Source organism: Atractosteus spatula, chromosome 8 (assembly GCF_055471065.1).
Source record: "Atractosteus spatula isolate fAtrSpa1 chromosome 8, fAtrSpa1.hap1, whole genome shotgun sequence".
In the NCBI taxonomy this organism is placed as follows: domain Eukaryota; kingdom Metazoa; phylum Chordata; class Actinopteri; order Semionotiformes; family Lepisosteidae; genus Atractosteus; species Atractosteus spatula.
Genome location: NC_142713.1, coordinates 60,665,535 through 60,678,806, shown reverse-complemented (window position 1 = coordinate 60,678,806; position 13,272 = coordinate 60,665,535). Strand labels below are relative to the sequence as shown.

At 45.4% G+C, this 13,272-nt stretch overlaps 1 protein-coding gene across 2 annotated transcripts in view; it reads left to right on the top strand.

Annotated features, from left to right (window-relative positions):
- Window positions 1–3,313: 3,313 nt before the first annotated feature.
- The window catches only part of apaf1 (apoptotic peptidase activating factor 1), a 77,540-nt gene continuing 67,581 nt past the window's right edge, over window positions 3,314–13,272 (top strand). Inside the window, exons 1-5 of one of the 2 annotated variants that reach the window (XM_088924244.1) lie at window positions 3,314–3,437; window positions 5,379–5,599; window positions 8,724–8,913; window positions 12,401–12,598; window positions 12,844–13,027. In XM_088924244.1, the coding sequence (XP_088780370.1) occupies window positions 5,462–5,599; window positions 8,724–8,913; window positions 12,401–12,598; window positions 12,844–13,027 (710 nt within the window). In that variant the 5' untranslated portion in view covers window positions 3,314–3,437; window positions 5,379–5,461. The remainder of the gene's footprint in view (window positions 3,438–5,378; window positions 5,600–8,723; window positions 8,914–12,400; window positions 12,599–12,843; window positions 13,028–13,272) is intronic. The other variant, XM_088924243.1, reaches the window with a different exon arrangement.

The window sequence follows — 13,272 nt, the reverse complement described above, 5'->3', positions numbered from 1 at the left end:
TTTCTCCCTCAGAATATCTCTTGATAAAAGGGAAAAATGGACGTGCTCAGAATGAATATACAGGAATGTTAGGGACATAATAAAAGTCTTACATGTAAAATTGTTACCAAAAACGTGATCTCAGAAGCTGAGCAAGGCCGGCTCTGCTCACTTATCAGATAGGAAACCTCTACGACAAACAAGGTTGCTGGTGTAAATATTAATGATAATGTTGCTTTATTAGCCCTATACAATTTCTTGCATTAGGAATTTGTCTTTTCACATACCCCAGCTAGTTCTCCATGAGACACAGACAGGGAGAGAAGCTTGGGGGTCAGAGCACAGGGTCAGCTATTGTATAGTGGAGCAGTTGGGGTTAAGGGCCTTCCTCAGGGGCCCAACAGAGTAGGATTCCTCTGCCAGCTGCAGGATTTGAACCAGCAACCTTCCAGTCACAGGCACAGATCCTTAGCCACAGAGCCACCGCTCCATGTTGGTAGAACAGTAGGTGGCACTCTGCAATCTAAACCAGAATCTCCTATCTAAAGTCTCCGTATGCTGACTGGGGATACTGTCCTGTAGGAGGTGTTTTTTTCTTCAGGTGAGATATTCAGTTGAGGTCCTGATTAGCAGGCCATGAAAGAGCCCAAGAGCTTTTCCAATCTGGACTCTGAAGTTTCTCTAACTCAAAGGCTGAAGGCTAATTTCTCTCTTTTCTGCTTTATAATCTGTGTGCCGGGGCTTTCAACACAAAACTGGCTGCCATCTGCCACCCGAGAGAGTGCTGCACTTCAGCAGTAGATGCATTAGTTCTCCAGCTTTTGGGATATAAAGTGATCTATTAATGTTAAGTAATAATAATTAAAGTTCTTCTACTTCTACTCTAATGATATATATAGTAACAAGTAAGTAGTTTCAATCTGCTCATGTGTTTCACATGAACATAGAAAAGGTTGCAAACAAGAGGAGGCCATTTGACCCATCTGTCCTGTTTAGGCTCTCTGTGTGCATTCACAAATAACAGTCCGAGGTTATCGTTCTTGCTGAAGTAGACAGGGAGAGCCTGACTATTTTTATACGTGGGGGCAGGCCGTGAGAGATAAACCTCAGTAATGTTGTGCAAGGTAAATGTTAATCAGAGTTTTATCTTTACCATTTGATTCAATGTTTAAGTTGCAATAACTGAACATTGTAAGTGTGACGCAAGGTGTTGTTGAGGTACACTTAGTACACAGTCTGATACGTGAAGGTAGAAGGACTCCTAAGGATTACTATCCTAAGGACTGGTTTTTAAAATGGAACGACTAGCTTAGTCAAACGATGGTCCTTCTGCTTTAAAGAATTGCCCTCCTTTTTAGTCCCATGGTCCTTCTGGGTTGTTCCAAGTCCTTGCACTCAGTCGTTCCCACACTTAATTTATTAAAGTATGGGACAAATTGTTTATTCTTACCATATCACCCTGCAGCTCACCGCTGGCAGCCCCCTGAAGCGTAGCAGGTGTGAGCCTGGTCAGTACCTGGATGGGAGACTCCTGGGAAAGCTAAGGCTGCTGCTGGAAGAGGTGTCAGTGGGGCCAGTAGGGGTCGCTCACCCTGCGGTCCGTGTGGGTCCTATTGCCCCAGTATAGTGACGGGGACACTATACTGTAAAAAGGCGCCATCCTTCAGATGAGACATAAAACCAAGGTCCTGACTCTCTGTGATCATTAAAAATCCCAGGGTGTTTCTCGAAAGGAGTAGGGGTGTTACCCCGGTGTCCTGGCCAAATTTCCCATCGGCCTTTACCAATCATGGCCTCCTAATAATCCCCATCTCTGAACTGGCTCCATCACTCTGCTCTCCTCCCCACTGAGAGCTGGTGTGTGGGGAGTGGACTGGACCATCATCCAGGTGGGGCTGCACACTGGTGGTGGTGGAGGGGATCCCCATTACCTGTAAAGTGCTTTGAGTGGAGTGTCCAGAAAAGCGCCATATAAGTGTAAGGAATTATTATTATTACTGTTTTGTGGTATATATGTAATGAAAAAAGTCTTTCCACTTGTATTAGGTTTTTGATATTTTGAGATTTTCAGTTAACAAAATCTCATTACTTGTTATCTTTTTGTTGTCCAATCAAATAGTTAAACCTTGTTGTTCAGTATCTCACATACATAGTTTTTTACTACGGTCCAGTGGTTCTATTGCGCCTCGGTGAATAAGTGAGAGATGATAAGTAACTGGTCAGAGCATACCTTACTTTAAAAGCACGTTTTGACCAGTATGTCACTGAGAGGTTTTCTTTCCAAACTCAGGCTGCAGGTGTGGGACTTGGCAGTTGGCCTGACCAGAGTCCGTCCGCCATACACCCATGGGTGCAGATGTGAAATACAGACTACTGACAGAGAAACACTGCAGTTCTCCAATACAGGAGGCCGATTCTGTTCAGGCCTTATCTGCCCTGTCCCCAGGTACACATGGCTGAAGGGCAGCTCCATTTCTTCCAAGAGCCTTCTGCGGCAGCTCATCTTCCTCTGAAGAAGGCAGCTTGTCTCATCGGGACGCTAGGTGCTCCTCAGAGGTCTTGCACCTGTGAGCCAGGTTGATGACGCTGAAATGACATGAGAACAGTTGACTCCATGGGAGCTGACAGGTGTGCAAGTGAGATACCTGGTCACTCACCTGTACTGGGCGCCTCGCAGAGTCTCACAGGCTCCTGGCCTGCTTCCTGAGCATAGTGCCCAAGAGGAAACCAGACTGCTCGAGCCACCGGCGTCTTCTGCTTTCGTCAAACGGGCGCATCTTGTTTCTGGTCGCCATATAGCTGGTGTATTTTAGCGAGGGCTGTGGATTCCCGTGTCTGAGCCATGGTGATGAAACGTGTTTCTGTTGTGAAGACATTGTCTACCACAAGACGTGAGAGTCGAGGGGGTGGGCGGGGTTTAAAGGCTAGACCTTGATTTATAAACGCTCCTCCTCGGTCTCAGGGATAATTATTAAAATGAGCGAAATAATTAATTGTAATTATTATTTCCACGTTCGTTTAAGCCGTTTAATTAAAATTAATTTAGCGGTGATCGCGCAATGCATTGGGTCAATATCGGCACATTCGCACATCTTCATCTTCATGCACAGAGAGCATACGGAGTCTTATTATAAAAGGCATTATTAACGCACATTCCATGTTGCCCTATGGAACTCCCTGCTCTGCCCAGATACAGCAGAGGCAGGCGGAGACACCTGCGTGTCATGTGACCCAAGGACGCGCAGCCATTGGATGGCTGAACCAGGAAGTTGTTTCCACTCCAGGAAGTGCATTTAAACTGGTCTGATGTAAGAGAGGCGTTCTTTCTTGAAACATGTAAACAGAAACTGAACAGGGAGGAGCTGATAAGAGTTTCTGAAACCCTGAACTGCATCGGACATGAGACTATAGACGATGTAGAGGAAATTGAGATGCAAACAAAAACAACACCCTTTCTGGTAAGCGTCTTTAATTTGTTGGGGACTTGTGAGAAATTAATTTTTTAATGTAATTCAACAACTAGTAGTTCATTATAATCAGCCCGACCGATTTGAACGTTGATCTCAGGTTCTGAGATCTGATAAACCTTGCCCGTTTATATAGATGCAAAAGAGGTGATATCTAAGAGGAAATGTGTTTTTGTGGTGACTTTTCTAATCTAATGTTAAACACGTACTCTGGATTTGCACTCGAAGGCTAACTGACGGTGTTCTTTCTGTAATTACACGACAATTGATTTAAATGTCTCTTTCAGTTCAGTACAGAGAGTAGTTCATTCTTGGGTATTTACAGCCTGCTTATCACAGGAATATTATCTTCAGTATTTGAAACAAATCCCTCGTTTTTTTTAACTCTGTTCCTTCGTTGTGTCTGCTGTTTTGGTCAGATCTACTAACGAATTTTACCTTTAAAGCAGCAGTATTGGCCAAGCATGTCCACATTGTTTCCGTTTTACCCGAAATGCTGATATGCATGTAGAAAACAAAATTATACCGATCTTTCCTTGTTGAATGAATTGCATAACTGTGAATCGGACACTTACCAACGAGGAAGGATCTGGAGCTGCTTGTATATAAAAAAACAGTCATAAACTCATGTAATCAGGTGCAGACCTTCCTCTCAAACTGTTGTAAAAATTCTACAGTCCTCTTATGTGTCTTATTTTTATTATTAAGTATTTCTATTATTAAGTTAAGTAAAGTAAAAGTATGATATGATAACATTTAGTTATAAACAGAAAATATAAATATGCAAAGCATGCTTTGTTCGGAAATACAGAAATAGCTTGGCAAAGTGAAACAGGTCTCCACTATCGTTGAGGAGAAATCGATAGATTTGGTAGTACGTCTCATCTTGGAACAATGACAAGAGAGAAAATAGGTTTCAATCTGAAACGGCGTTTTACCTTTATCAGATGCTAGGAGAAATGATTGCTTCGGAAAAACTTTCGGCTAATGTTCTTATATTAATAGTTCAGGCAAAAAGTGAAAGAGACAGTACTACTTCAAAATGACTCAAGTGTAAACTTGTCAAGTGAAGTTTGTTCCGTATAAGTTATTTTTGCGCTGCTTCCAAATGTTGTTATTAGGTAGGTTTCATAAACGGGAATGACATCTGTATTTTATTTCCTTTTTGAAGAAAACGTTTGCAAATTGTCACTAGCCATGTGATCCTCGCACACAAACTCAGTTGCCATAATTGTAGCAATATGTTTAAATATCTTTGGCTGTTTTTTAGAACCTCAAATAAACATTTCTTTTCCTTTTTTAAGGTCAAATTTAGTCTGGTTGTTTTTAAAGTGTAAATTCGGCAAAGTCTAAATGAATTCCTTACACTTATTCTATAGTGCTTTTCTGGACACTCAAAGCTCTTTACAGGTAATGGGGATCCCCTCCACCAGCACCAGTGTGCAGCCCCACTAGTACACTCCCCACACACCAGCTCTCAGTGGGGAGGAGAGCAGAGTGATGGAGCCAGTTCAGAGATGGGGATTATTAGGAGACCATGACTGGTAAAGGCCAGGGGGAAATTTGGCCAGAATGCCAGGGTAACACCCCTACTCTTTTTAAGAAACACCCAGGGATTTTTAATAACCACAGAGAGCCAGCTGAAGGATGGCACCTTTTTACAGTATAGTGTGCCTGTCACTATACGGGGGCATTAGGACCCACACAGACCGCCGGGTGAGCGCCCCCTATTGGCCCCACTAACACCTCTTCCAGCAGCAACCTCAGCTTTCCCAGGAGTCTCCTATCCAGGTGCTGACCAGGCTCACAGTGCTGAGCTTCAGGGGGCTGCCAGCGGTGAGCTGCAGGGCCATATAGCTGCTGGCTGCTTTAGGTCCGGGGTATAGGCCAGCCGCTGTGATGTGTCTTGTTGCTTTTCTTTTGCTCGTACAGCCTGACGTCAGCTGTCTTACTGGTGCCGCTGGTGTCTCCTGGCCGGAGTGAGAGCTGCATGTGTTGTTACCAGCGGAGAGGTCATGGAGGAGCGGGCTCGCAGCAGGCTGTTGTGCTCCAGGTCCAAACTGGAGGACGATATCAAGGCCCTCTACCTCATGGACCACATGGTTAGCGATGAGGTGCTCAGCGCAGATGAAGAGGAGGCCGTCAAAGCCAAGGTGTGCTTCCTTTTTCAGAAGTTTAGTGTTGGGCCTCCGGTATTTTAACCTAGAGGCCACATTCAGTCCTCCTGTTGGTGTCCCTCAGCCGGCTAGACTTGAGTGCTCCTTGATGTTGAAGGTTCGACCCTGGGTGACATTTCTGATTGCTTGGCTGTGGGAGGAAGGAGAGAAATCCCATATTCACATTACTCCACTTGGTACAACGACAGGCTTCACTTCATGAAACCTCATGGGTCTAAACTTGAACACAGATAAAGCACTCTGTTCATTTACATGCTTTTAAGCTACACCAGGCGTCCTGTCAAAATGCACTGACTGTCACAAGTACAACATGTTGTGGGAAACTGATTGAAGAACGGAAGAGTAATTCTGGAACCCTTCCCCCCCCGATTTTATGAGCTAACATATTCTTTAATCCTCTGAGGTTAATTTAACATCTTACTGCAGTGTTTCCTGCCAGCACCTGCCTGAGATGATCACTGCAATGAAACCCACCACACGTTCTTTAGATCCTATTCCCACTGCTCTGCTGTGATTTCAAATTTCACAATTCTTTGTGCTATTATTGCATATATGATCAATTAATTTCTGTAACTCTCCTTTGTCTTGTAAACTTGCAGTTAATCACCTAAGAAAAGCTTAGACTTGGCTTTCACTCAGAGTTGAGCTTAGACTCAGTAATTATTAACCATAACGAGTTTACTATTTGTATAGATGAGTATGTTAGAATGGTCTCTTGCTTTTCACTTACAAGTTCACTTATCTGCAGATCAGGTGTATAAAAGCCAGTCAGAGCTCATCTCAATTAACAGCACACAAGGGTTACTGCTGATGTACTGGCTGTTAACCCTTGTTTTCATTCTTGTTCTGCTGGGTCTCAGTGCTTCCTCTCATACTGCTGATCAGAAGTTCTTGTTCTGTAGATGAGAGAGGGAAGCTGGTGTTACTGGAACTACTTTGGTTCCTCCAGCACCTTTACTCTTATTGAATTGATAGTAAACTGTTCGTTCAAATCAAGCATTGCTCCTTTGCAAACTGGCCACCTCCAGTATCCCACACAGCCCACATGTTTGCACAATAATCAAGCACTGCCTGCGATGTCACACAGCATAGATTGTTAAAGTCTGGACTCAACAATGGTCTACACATCTGAACTCTGACTAGACCAAAGTTGTGCTGATTGGCTGTCCTTACAAAGTCTGCAGATGTGTCAGTCTTAGCTTGAGTATTGATGGTCCTTGTCTGTCAAGCAACTCCAGTTAGAAATGTTGGCGTCTTTGATCCAAACCTTGAATTTGAAGCTCACGTTCATTATGTTGTAAAAGTGACATTTGTCATGTTCATAATATCACTTGTACCCATTTCTATGGCTCTCAACCTAATACAGAAAAGCTAATGCATGCTTTTGTCTTTGCAGACTAGTTTGATAGAGTGCTCTCTTGGGTTTCCAAAACATGATTTCAAGTTGCAGCATATTAACAGCTCAGGCTACTCAGATCTGAACTAAAACTAAAATGCATGAGTTTACAGCGCATTGCCCATTTTAGCTTCCTTGCATTTGCTCTCTGTGAGATTTGGAATGAGATTCAAATACTGCAGCTGACCTTTAAGGTCGTGAACAGTTTGGCTCCTCATGAGATGAGTGACGTGTTAATCCCCTACACATCTACATGCTCTTTAGACTCTATTTCAGTTCCCAGTACAAGGCTCTGGACCCTGTGGGGGACCCCGAGGGTCTGCTTTCTGTCCCATTGCTCCGAGGTTGCAAAGTGATCTCCCACCAAGGATCAGATCTCGCAAGACAGTGAGCTCTTTCGGCTCCTGTCTTCCAGCTCATTGGCACACTTGTATTCGTTTGATTTGCTGTTGTAATTTGTGTGTTCCCATGTCGGTATTTTTGATTTGTCTAATTATAATGAGGAGCCTTGAATTTAACATCATGAAAAGCACTCGGCACAAAAGTTTATGAGTAGTGATGATCAAATTTCACCTGACTGAAAAAGTAAAAATAATGCCGTTGTTAGCGGTTTAGGCTGTAAGGACATGAGAAAACAATGTGAATAGGCTGTTCAGCAGCAGAGCTTGTTGTTTTGTTTGCACATTGGTCATACAGAGACATGAGAACACAATGTTTCTTATGATCTTGGAGTCAGCTGATGAGACTTTCCATCCCATGTTCTTGAATGGGCTTATGGCTCTCCCAACAGGAGTGCTTTCGACACCTGATCCCTTACAAACCTTGAATGAAAGAAGAGCAGCTGACAAGTCACAGCACTTTTTACAATGTGCATTTTCCAGTGGAGCTGCTATCTGTTTCCTTCCTCTTTTCACTCTGCTGTGTTGGTGTGATGAGCACCGGACGTGTTTTGAGCCTGTGTCTTGTGAAATAGTTTAACTGCTGTTGACCCACTGGATAGACATGTGGGCAGCAAGCACTTTCAGTTTCTGTGCTTTCTACAGTTGGGTGCCTTCTGTATGGAGCCCTGCGTGTTCCCTCGAGGTTTGTGTAGATTCTCTGGGCACTCCTGCATCCTCTTGCTTCTCATCTTGATTGCCTCTGTGTGTACAGTGCTGTATGTATGCCCTGCAGTTGGTGGTGTCCTGATTTGTGACCTGTGTTTCCTGGAGAAGTTTCTGTGACCCTGGCCAGTAATTATCTGCTTTCTTCTATGATGTCCTGTATCTGGAACAGTGGGCGCTTATATTTGCAGTTTGCTCCATTTTCCACAGTTGCAGTATTTTTTGACCTTGTCAGAAGCCTAAAAGTTTCCATTGTGAGATCAAAAGTCTTACTCCATCTCTGCGTGTTGTCAGGTGTCTCTGCTATTGCTTCATTAGTTCTATTCATTGCCAGTCTAATTGTCCCCATTACAAGTGTGCGTGTCCTTGGGTGACCTGGGTGAAAGTAACCCTGGGTGTTACTTGGTGTCCCGCAAAGAAGAGTAACGGAGGTGCTCCAAAAATATAAAACTATTTGTTTTCTCAAGGTTTCGTGGCAAACCTATTGAAGATCTGCTGTTTGAGATCAACATCTTTCAGCATTATGACATTCACCTGGTCTAGTCTTAACCCTGTGTTCTGTACCTTTGTGTTTAATTTCCTTTTTCCTCTCGACGGACAGGCAACCCGAAGGGAGCAAGCGGCCGCCTTGATCGATCTGATTTTAAGGAAGGATAACCACGCCTACGTCTCTCTCTATAACGCTTTGATCCGCGAGAGCTACGGGGACCTTGCCTCCCTGCTGCAGAAGGACCTTCCTCTGATCTCGCCCAGAGCCGACAAGAGCTTCCCGGATGGCGAGAGTCCCAGAGGTGAGGTCGCGCGGCGGATTTCCTGCGTTATCACCTGTATTCGAAAAATATCCATGTTGTGCAATGCAGTCTTAGTGTGTAATGTATGCAGACCAGGGATTCCAAACGTAGAGTTATTATTGTAGAGCTCCTTCAGTGTTTATTTTCCAGCTGCACGTTTCCCTTTATACAGTCATTAGCAGCCCCTGTGTCTTCACTAGATCCCAGTTGAGTGCAAATCATTCACTGGCGTCTGGGGTTTTGGGTGACTGTTTGTTACGAGCTGTGATTTTAATCATTGTAACGGTGATTATTGTGCGGTGAACTGCGCACGTGTTCTGTTAAAAAGCATACTTGTCTGGGCTTCTTCTTGAGCTGCTGGCGAGACTAGATTGGTGTTCAGCCCTTTCCTGCAAAGTCTGGTTTCATTATTATTTACTTTAGCAGATGTTCTAATCCAGGATGACTTACAAAATATGCAATAATACCTCAAATAAATGCAGCAAAAAGTAATCATTCAGCTATAGGACAAAGAAGTCGAAATGACAAGAGACGCGAAAGAGTGAGGCAGACATGCCGAAGTGCTGAGCCATTGCAGCGCAGAGGGAAAACAACGTCCATCTCGCACTACGTCACCTGCTGGTAAAGGAGACATTGACTACGTTCCAGCAGGAGCACCACTGAGCACAGTGCTGAGTCGGCTGGTCCCAGGAGCTCGCAGCAGTTTAAGAAAGATCACGGGTGCTGTCTGAACCGATGAGTCTTGAGCAGGCACTGAACGGTGATTACGGAGCGGTGGCTCTGTGGCTCAGGATCTGTGCCTGTTGCGGGAAGGTTGCCGGTTCGTATCCCGCGGCCGGCAGAGGAATCCTATTCCGTTGGGCCCCTGAGCAAGGCCCTGAACCCCAACCGCTCCAGGGGCGCCGTATAAATGGCTGACCCTGCGCTCTGACCCCCAGCTTCTCTCCCTGTCTGTGTGTCTCATGGAGAGTTGGGGTATGTGAAAGGAAAAATTCCTCATGCAAGAAATTGTATATGGCCAATAAAGTAATCTTATCTCTCTCTAACTGCACATTTATGCATTCAGTCAAAGTTTATTTATCACATGCACAACACTACAGCGTGCACCAGTAGTTGCTGGCAATGAAATGTCTTTTCTGCGAGCTCACCGCAGGAATAAAAATCACAAAATTAAAGTTACAAAATAAGTTTACATAATAATAGAAAATAGTGCAATAGAAATTGAATAAAATAAACTCAGACAGAGCTCAATATAAATAGAGCTGCTATGTGTCCAGGGTCTATGCAATACAAGTAGTACAATATGTCCAAGTAGTACAGTATGCTGAATACAGTGAATGGGTTCGATGGGTAGTTCAGGAATGATAATGACCAGGAACTCGGGAGAGGGAGTTAAGAGAGAACGGGGCAGTGTTTGTTTGGTAAGAACATAAGATGGGATATAAATGAGAAGAGGAGCTCTTTTGACCCTCTTCTAGACCGTCCAAACTCCAGTCTTGAAATACATTGGTAGCCAATAGAGCCGAGGATCTCATCCAGCTGTTACCTGCAGAGCGCCAGGGTATCGGCATCAACCACAGGGCTGGGCAGCCCGCTCCACACTTGCATTGCTATTCGTGTAAAGATGTGTAAAGCCTTCTGTTCTTGATAATGTGTGCTTCCTAATAACTTCACATCCCGAAGTCTGTTCAGGTCCTAGTGCTGTGTGAATTAGAGTGTGGTCCGCTGACTTTATCTCCCTGTGCAGTAAAGGTGCCAGCCTGGCCTCTCCTGCCCCGACACATTTTTTATTCTGTGATGTTGGTAGTCAAGGTAGTTCAGAGTAATGCTTGTCTGTCAGTCTTCCAGTCTTTATCTTTGTGTTCCTGGATCTGAGTCGCTACCATGCCCTTAATGTGTGTCCTGTCTGCACGTTTCTTACTCTTTGAGACCATCAGTTTTCCTTAAATCCGCTTTTGATGCCCCAGCGTTGGTGAATACTTGACACTTGACAAAATCCCTTTCAAGGAGCAAAGCCAGCTCCTAAATTTGTAGCTGGTATAGTACCTCTTCCACAACTCTGTCAGTTTTAGAGTTGTGGGTTTGCATGGGTTATTACTTGTTAATGTATTTCAAGACTGGAGTTTGGGCACTTGCAGAGGAGAATTGATCAATGTGTTGGCATTAATATAAACATCTCAAATGTTAATGAATATATAGAAAAACGATGGACCTGTCAACTCTTGCTGTAAGTCCAGAAACAAAGTTTATCAGTCTTCTTGTCAAAGGACAATTTGATTTGTCTGTACCTCTATAAAGTAGTCAAAATAGTCAAAATGCGCACTGCATTCATGCACACAATTTGTTATTGAGGAGCTTTTTCTAAAAATCCTGCCCTTATGCTTTGTATATGTTGCTAAACAGATTTTTGTAATCATTTGTCACAAATAGCGTTTTCAAATTAGAAAGTATTAACCTGTTGCTTGGTAACCCACTGCAACCACCTCTCACAATCTTGTCTGCGAGACTGCTCAGCTCTGTTACTTTGTGCAAGCTTACATCCTTCTGTAGCATCAAATATTTTTTTATTGCACCACCTGGAATCGAGCGGTCATCTCTTTGCTGTGCGGTGTGGAAATTGCCGGTTGTGTCACTCCAGACTCCTGCAGGGAGAGGGAGAGGACCCGCAGACACGCTGCCTGTCAGACCCGTGAGCCAGTCGAAACGCCCTGAGCTCCACAGCACCTTGAAGGAGAGTCGGTGCCGATCGGAGGACCGTCTCGGGTCCCTCGCTGGAATTGCTGCAGAATTGTTTTTTTCCAAAAGCTGAACCCCCCCCCCCCCCCCCCAATAAGGAGTGGCCTTTGCTCTTTGCTCTTGATCTTTGCTGTTTGGGTGGCTGCGGCGCTGGGGTAGTCCCAGACGTTTCTGTGCTCATTTTGGGCATTTGACTTTGACACTTTAGCTTTTTGTCTTTGATATCAAGCAGGGTTTGGGCTTATGCAAATCAGGTTGTTCTTTGGCATGTGTGATTCAGGCAGTAGGCAGAAGGAAATATCCTCCCCCCACTGCTCTGGGGAGCGTTCAGAAAATGAGGGCCCGGAATGGGGGAGGCGTAGTTTCAAGTCCAGGATCGTAAAAGTTCTAAGAACTTCTCCTTGCTAACTGCCTTGTGGAGGCAAAGTGTTCTCTCCGTCTACAATGGGCCTAGATTCATTAACACACTGTGCAAAGTCAGCTCCCTTCATGCTAAACAAGTGGTGAGTCATGTCATTCTCCTTTGTTTTTCAAAGCAACCATTCATGAGACATTTTCAGTGTTCTGGTGCTCTGAATTCCCGGAGGCTGGTAGTTGTGCAGTGCAGGACTAACCGCAGCAGAGCTGCGAGTGCTGTGGCCTAATGCTAGGCAGAGTCTCCGAGATGTGTGCTAGCCTTACAGGCAGATGCCTCAGGTTGTGTGCTCTTCTCCGGGGCTGGCTGGGGGTGACGCCCGCCTGTGTGTTCCAGTCCAGGCCGTGCTCAGGGAAGGGGGCGTTCCTCAGAGGCCCGTGGTGTTTGTCAAGCGGCCCGAGCTGGTCAACCAGATCCGGGAGAAGCTGTACAAGCTGCTGGCGGCGCCGGGCTGGGTGACGGTGTTCGGCATGGCCGGCTTCGGGAAGTCCGTGCTGGCGGCTGAGGCCGTCCGGGACAACGAGCTGCTGACAGGTGGGTCTCCGATGCGCTGAGATCCACACTCATGCTTCACGTGGTGCGAGGGACTGGGCTTAACCAACCAGATACCGTGCAGCTCCAAGCAGGCAGTGTTTGTTATTGAAGTGCAGAACCCCTTTACCATTATATCCTTATCATTCTATGTATATGCATATCCATGCTTTCAGCAAAAATACAGTTTTTGGCATTGGTGTGTGTGCATGGCACTTTATCCCCCTGTTCGCTTCCCCTCCTGACAGTGTGCTTTCCCGGAGGGGTCCACTGGCTGGCTGTGGGGCAGCTGGACAAGGCAGGTCTTCTGGTGAAGATGCAGTCTCTCTGCTTCCGCTTGGACCTGGACTCCCAGTTTTGCCAGAGACCCCCCAGCACTATCGAGGAAGCCAAAGACCGCCTGCGGTTCCTCATGATCCGCAAGTACCCCAGGTGTGTGCACCCGCCTCCAGCGTATCCACGGCAAGGACCGGAACCCCAGCAGCACTCGGGATGTCGGGGCCCCTGGATTGCACAGCGCGTAGATTCGCTGTCTCGGTTTTAAGTCCATAAAGCCATTTCAGAATAACTCACAGAACTGAGGATTTGGGGCTGGAGGATTAGATGCTTTGTGATGCAGTACTTTTCAAAAGTATTCACCCCCTTCCTGCTTCCTTCTGTTGCCTTACACATCATTT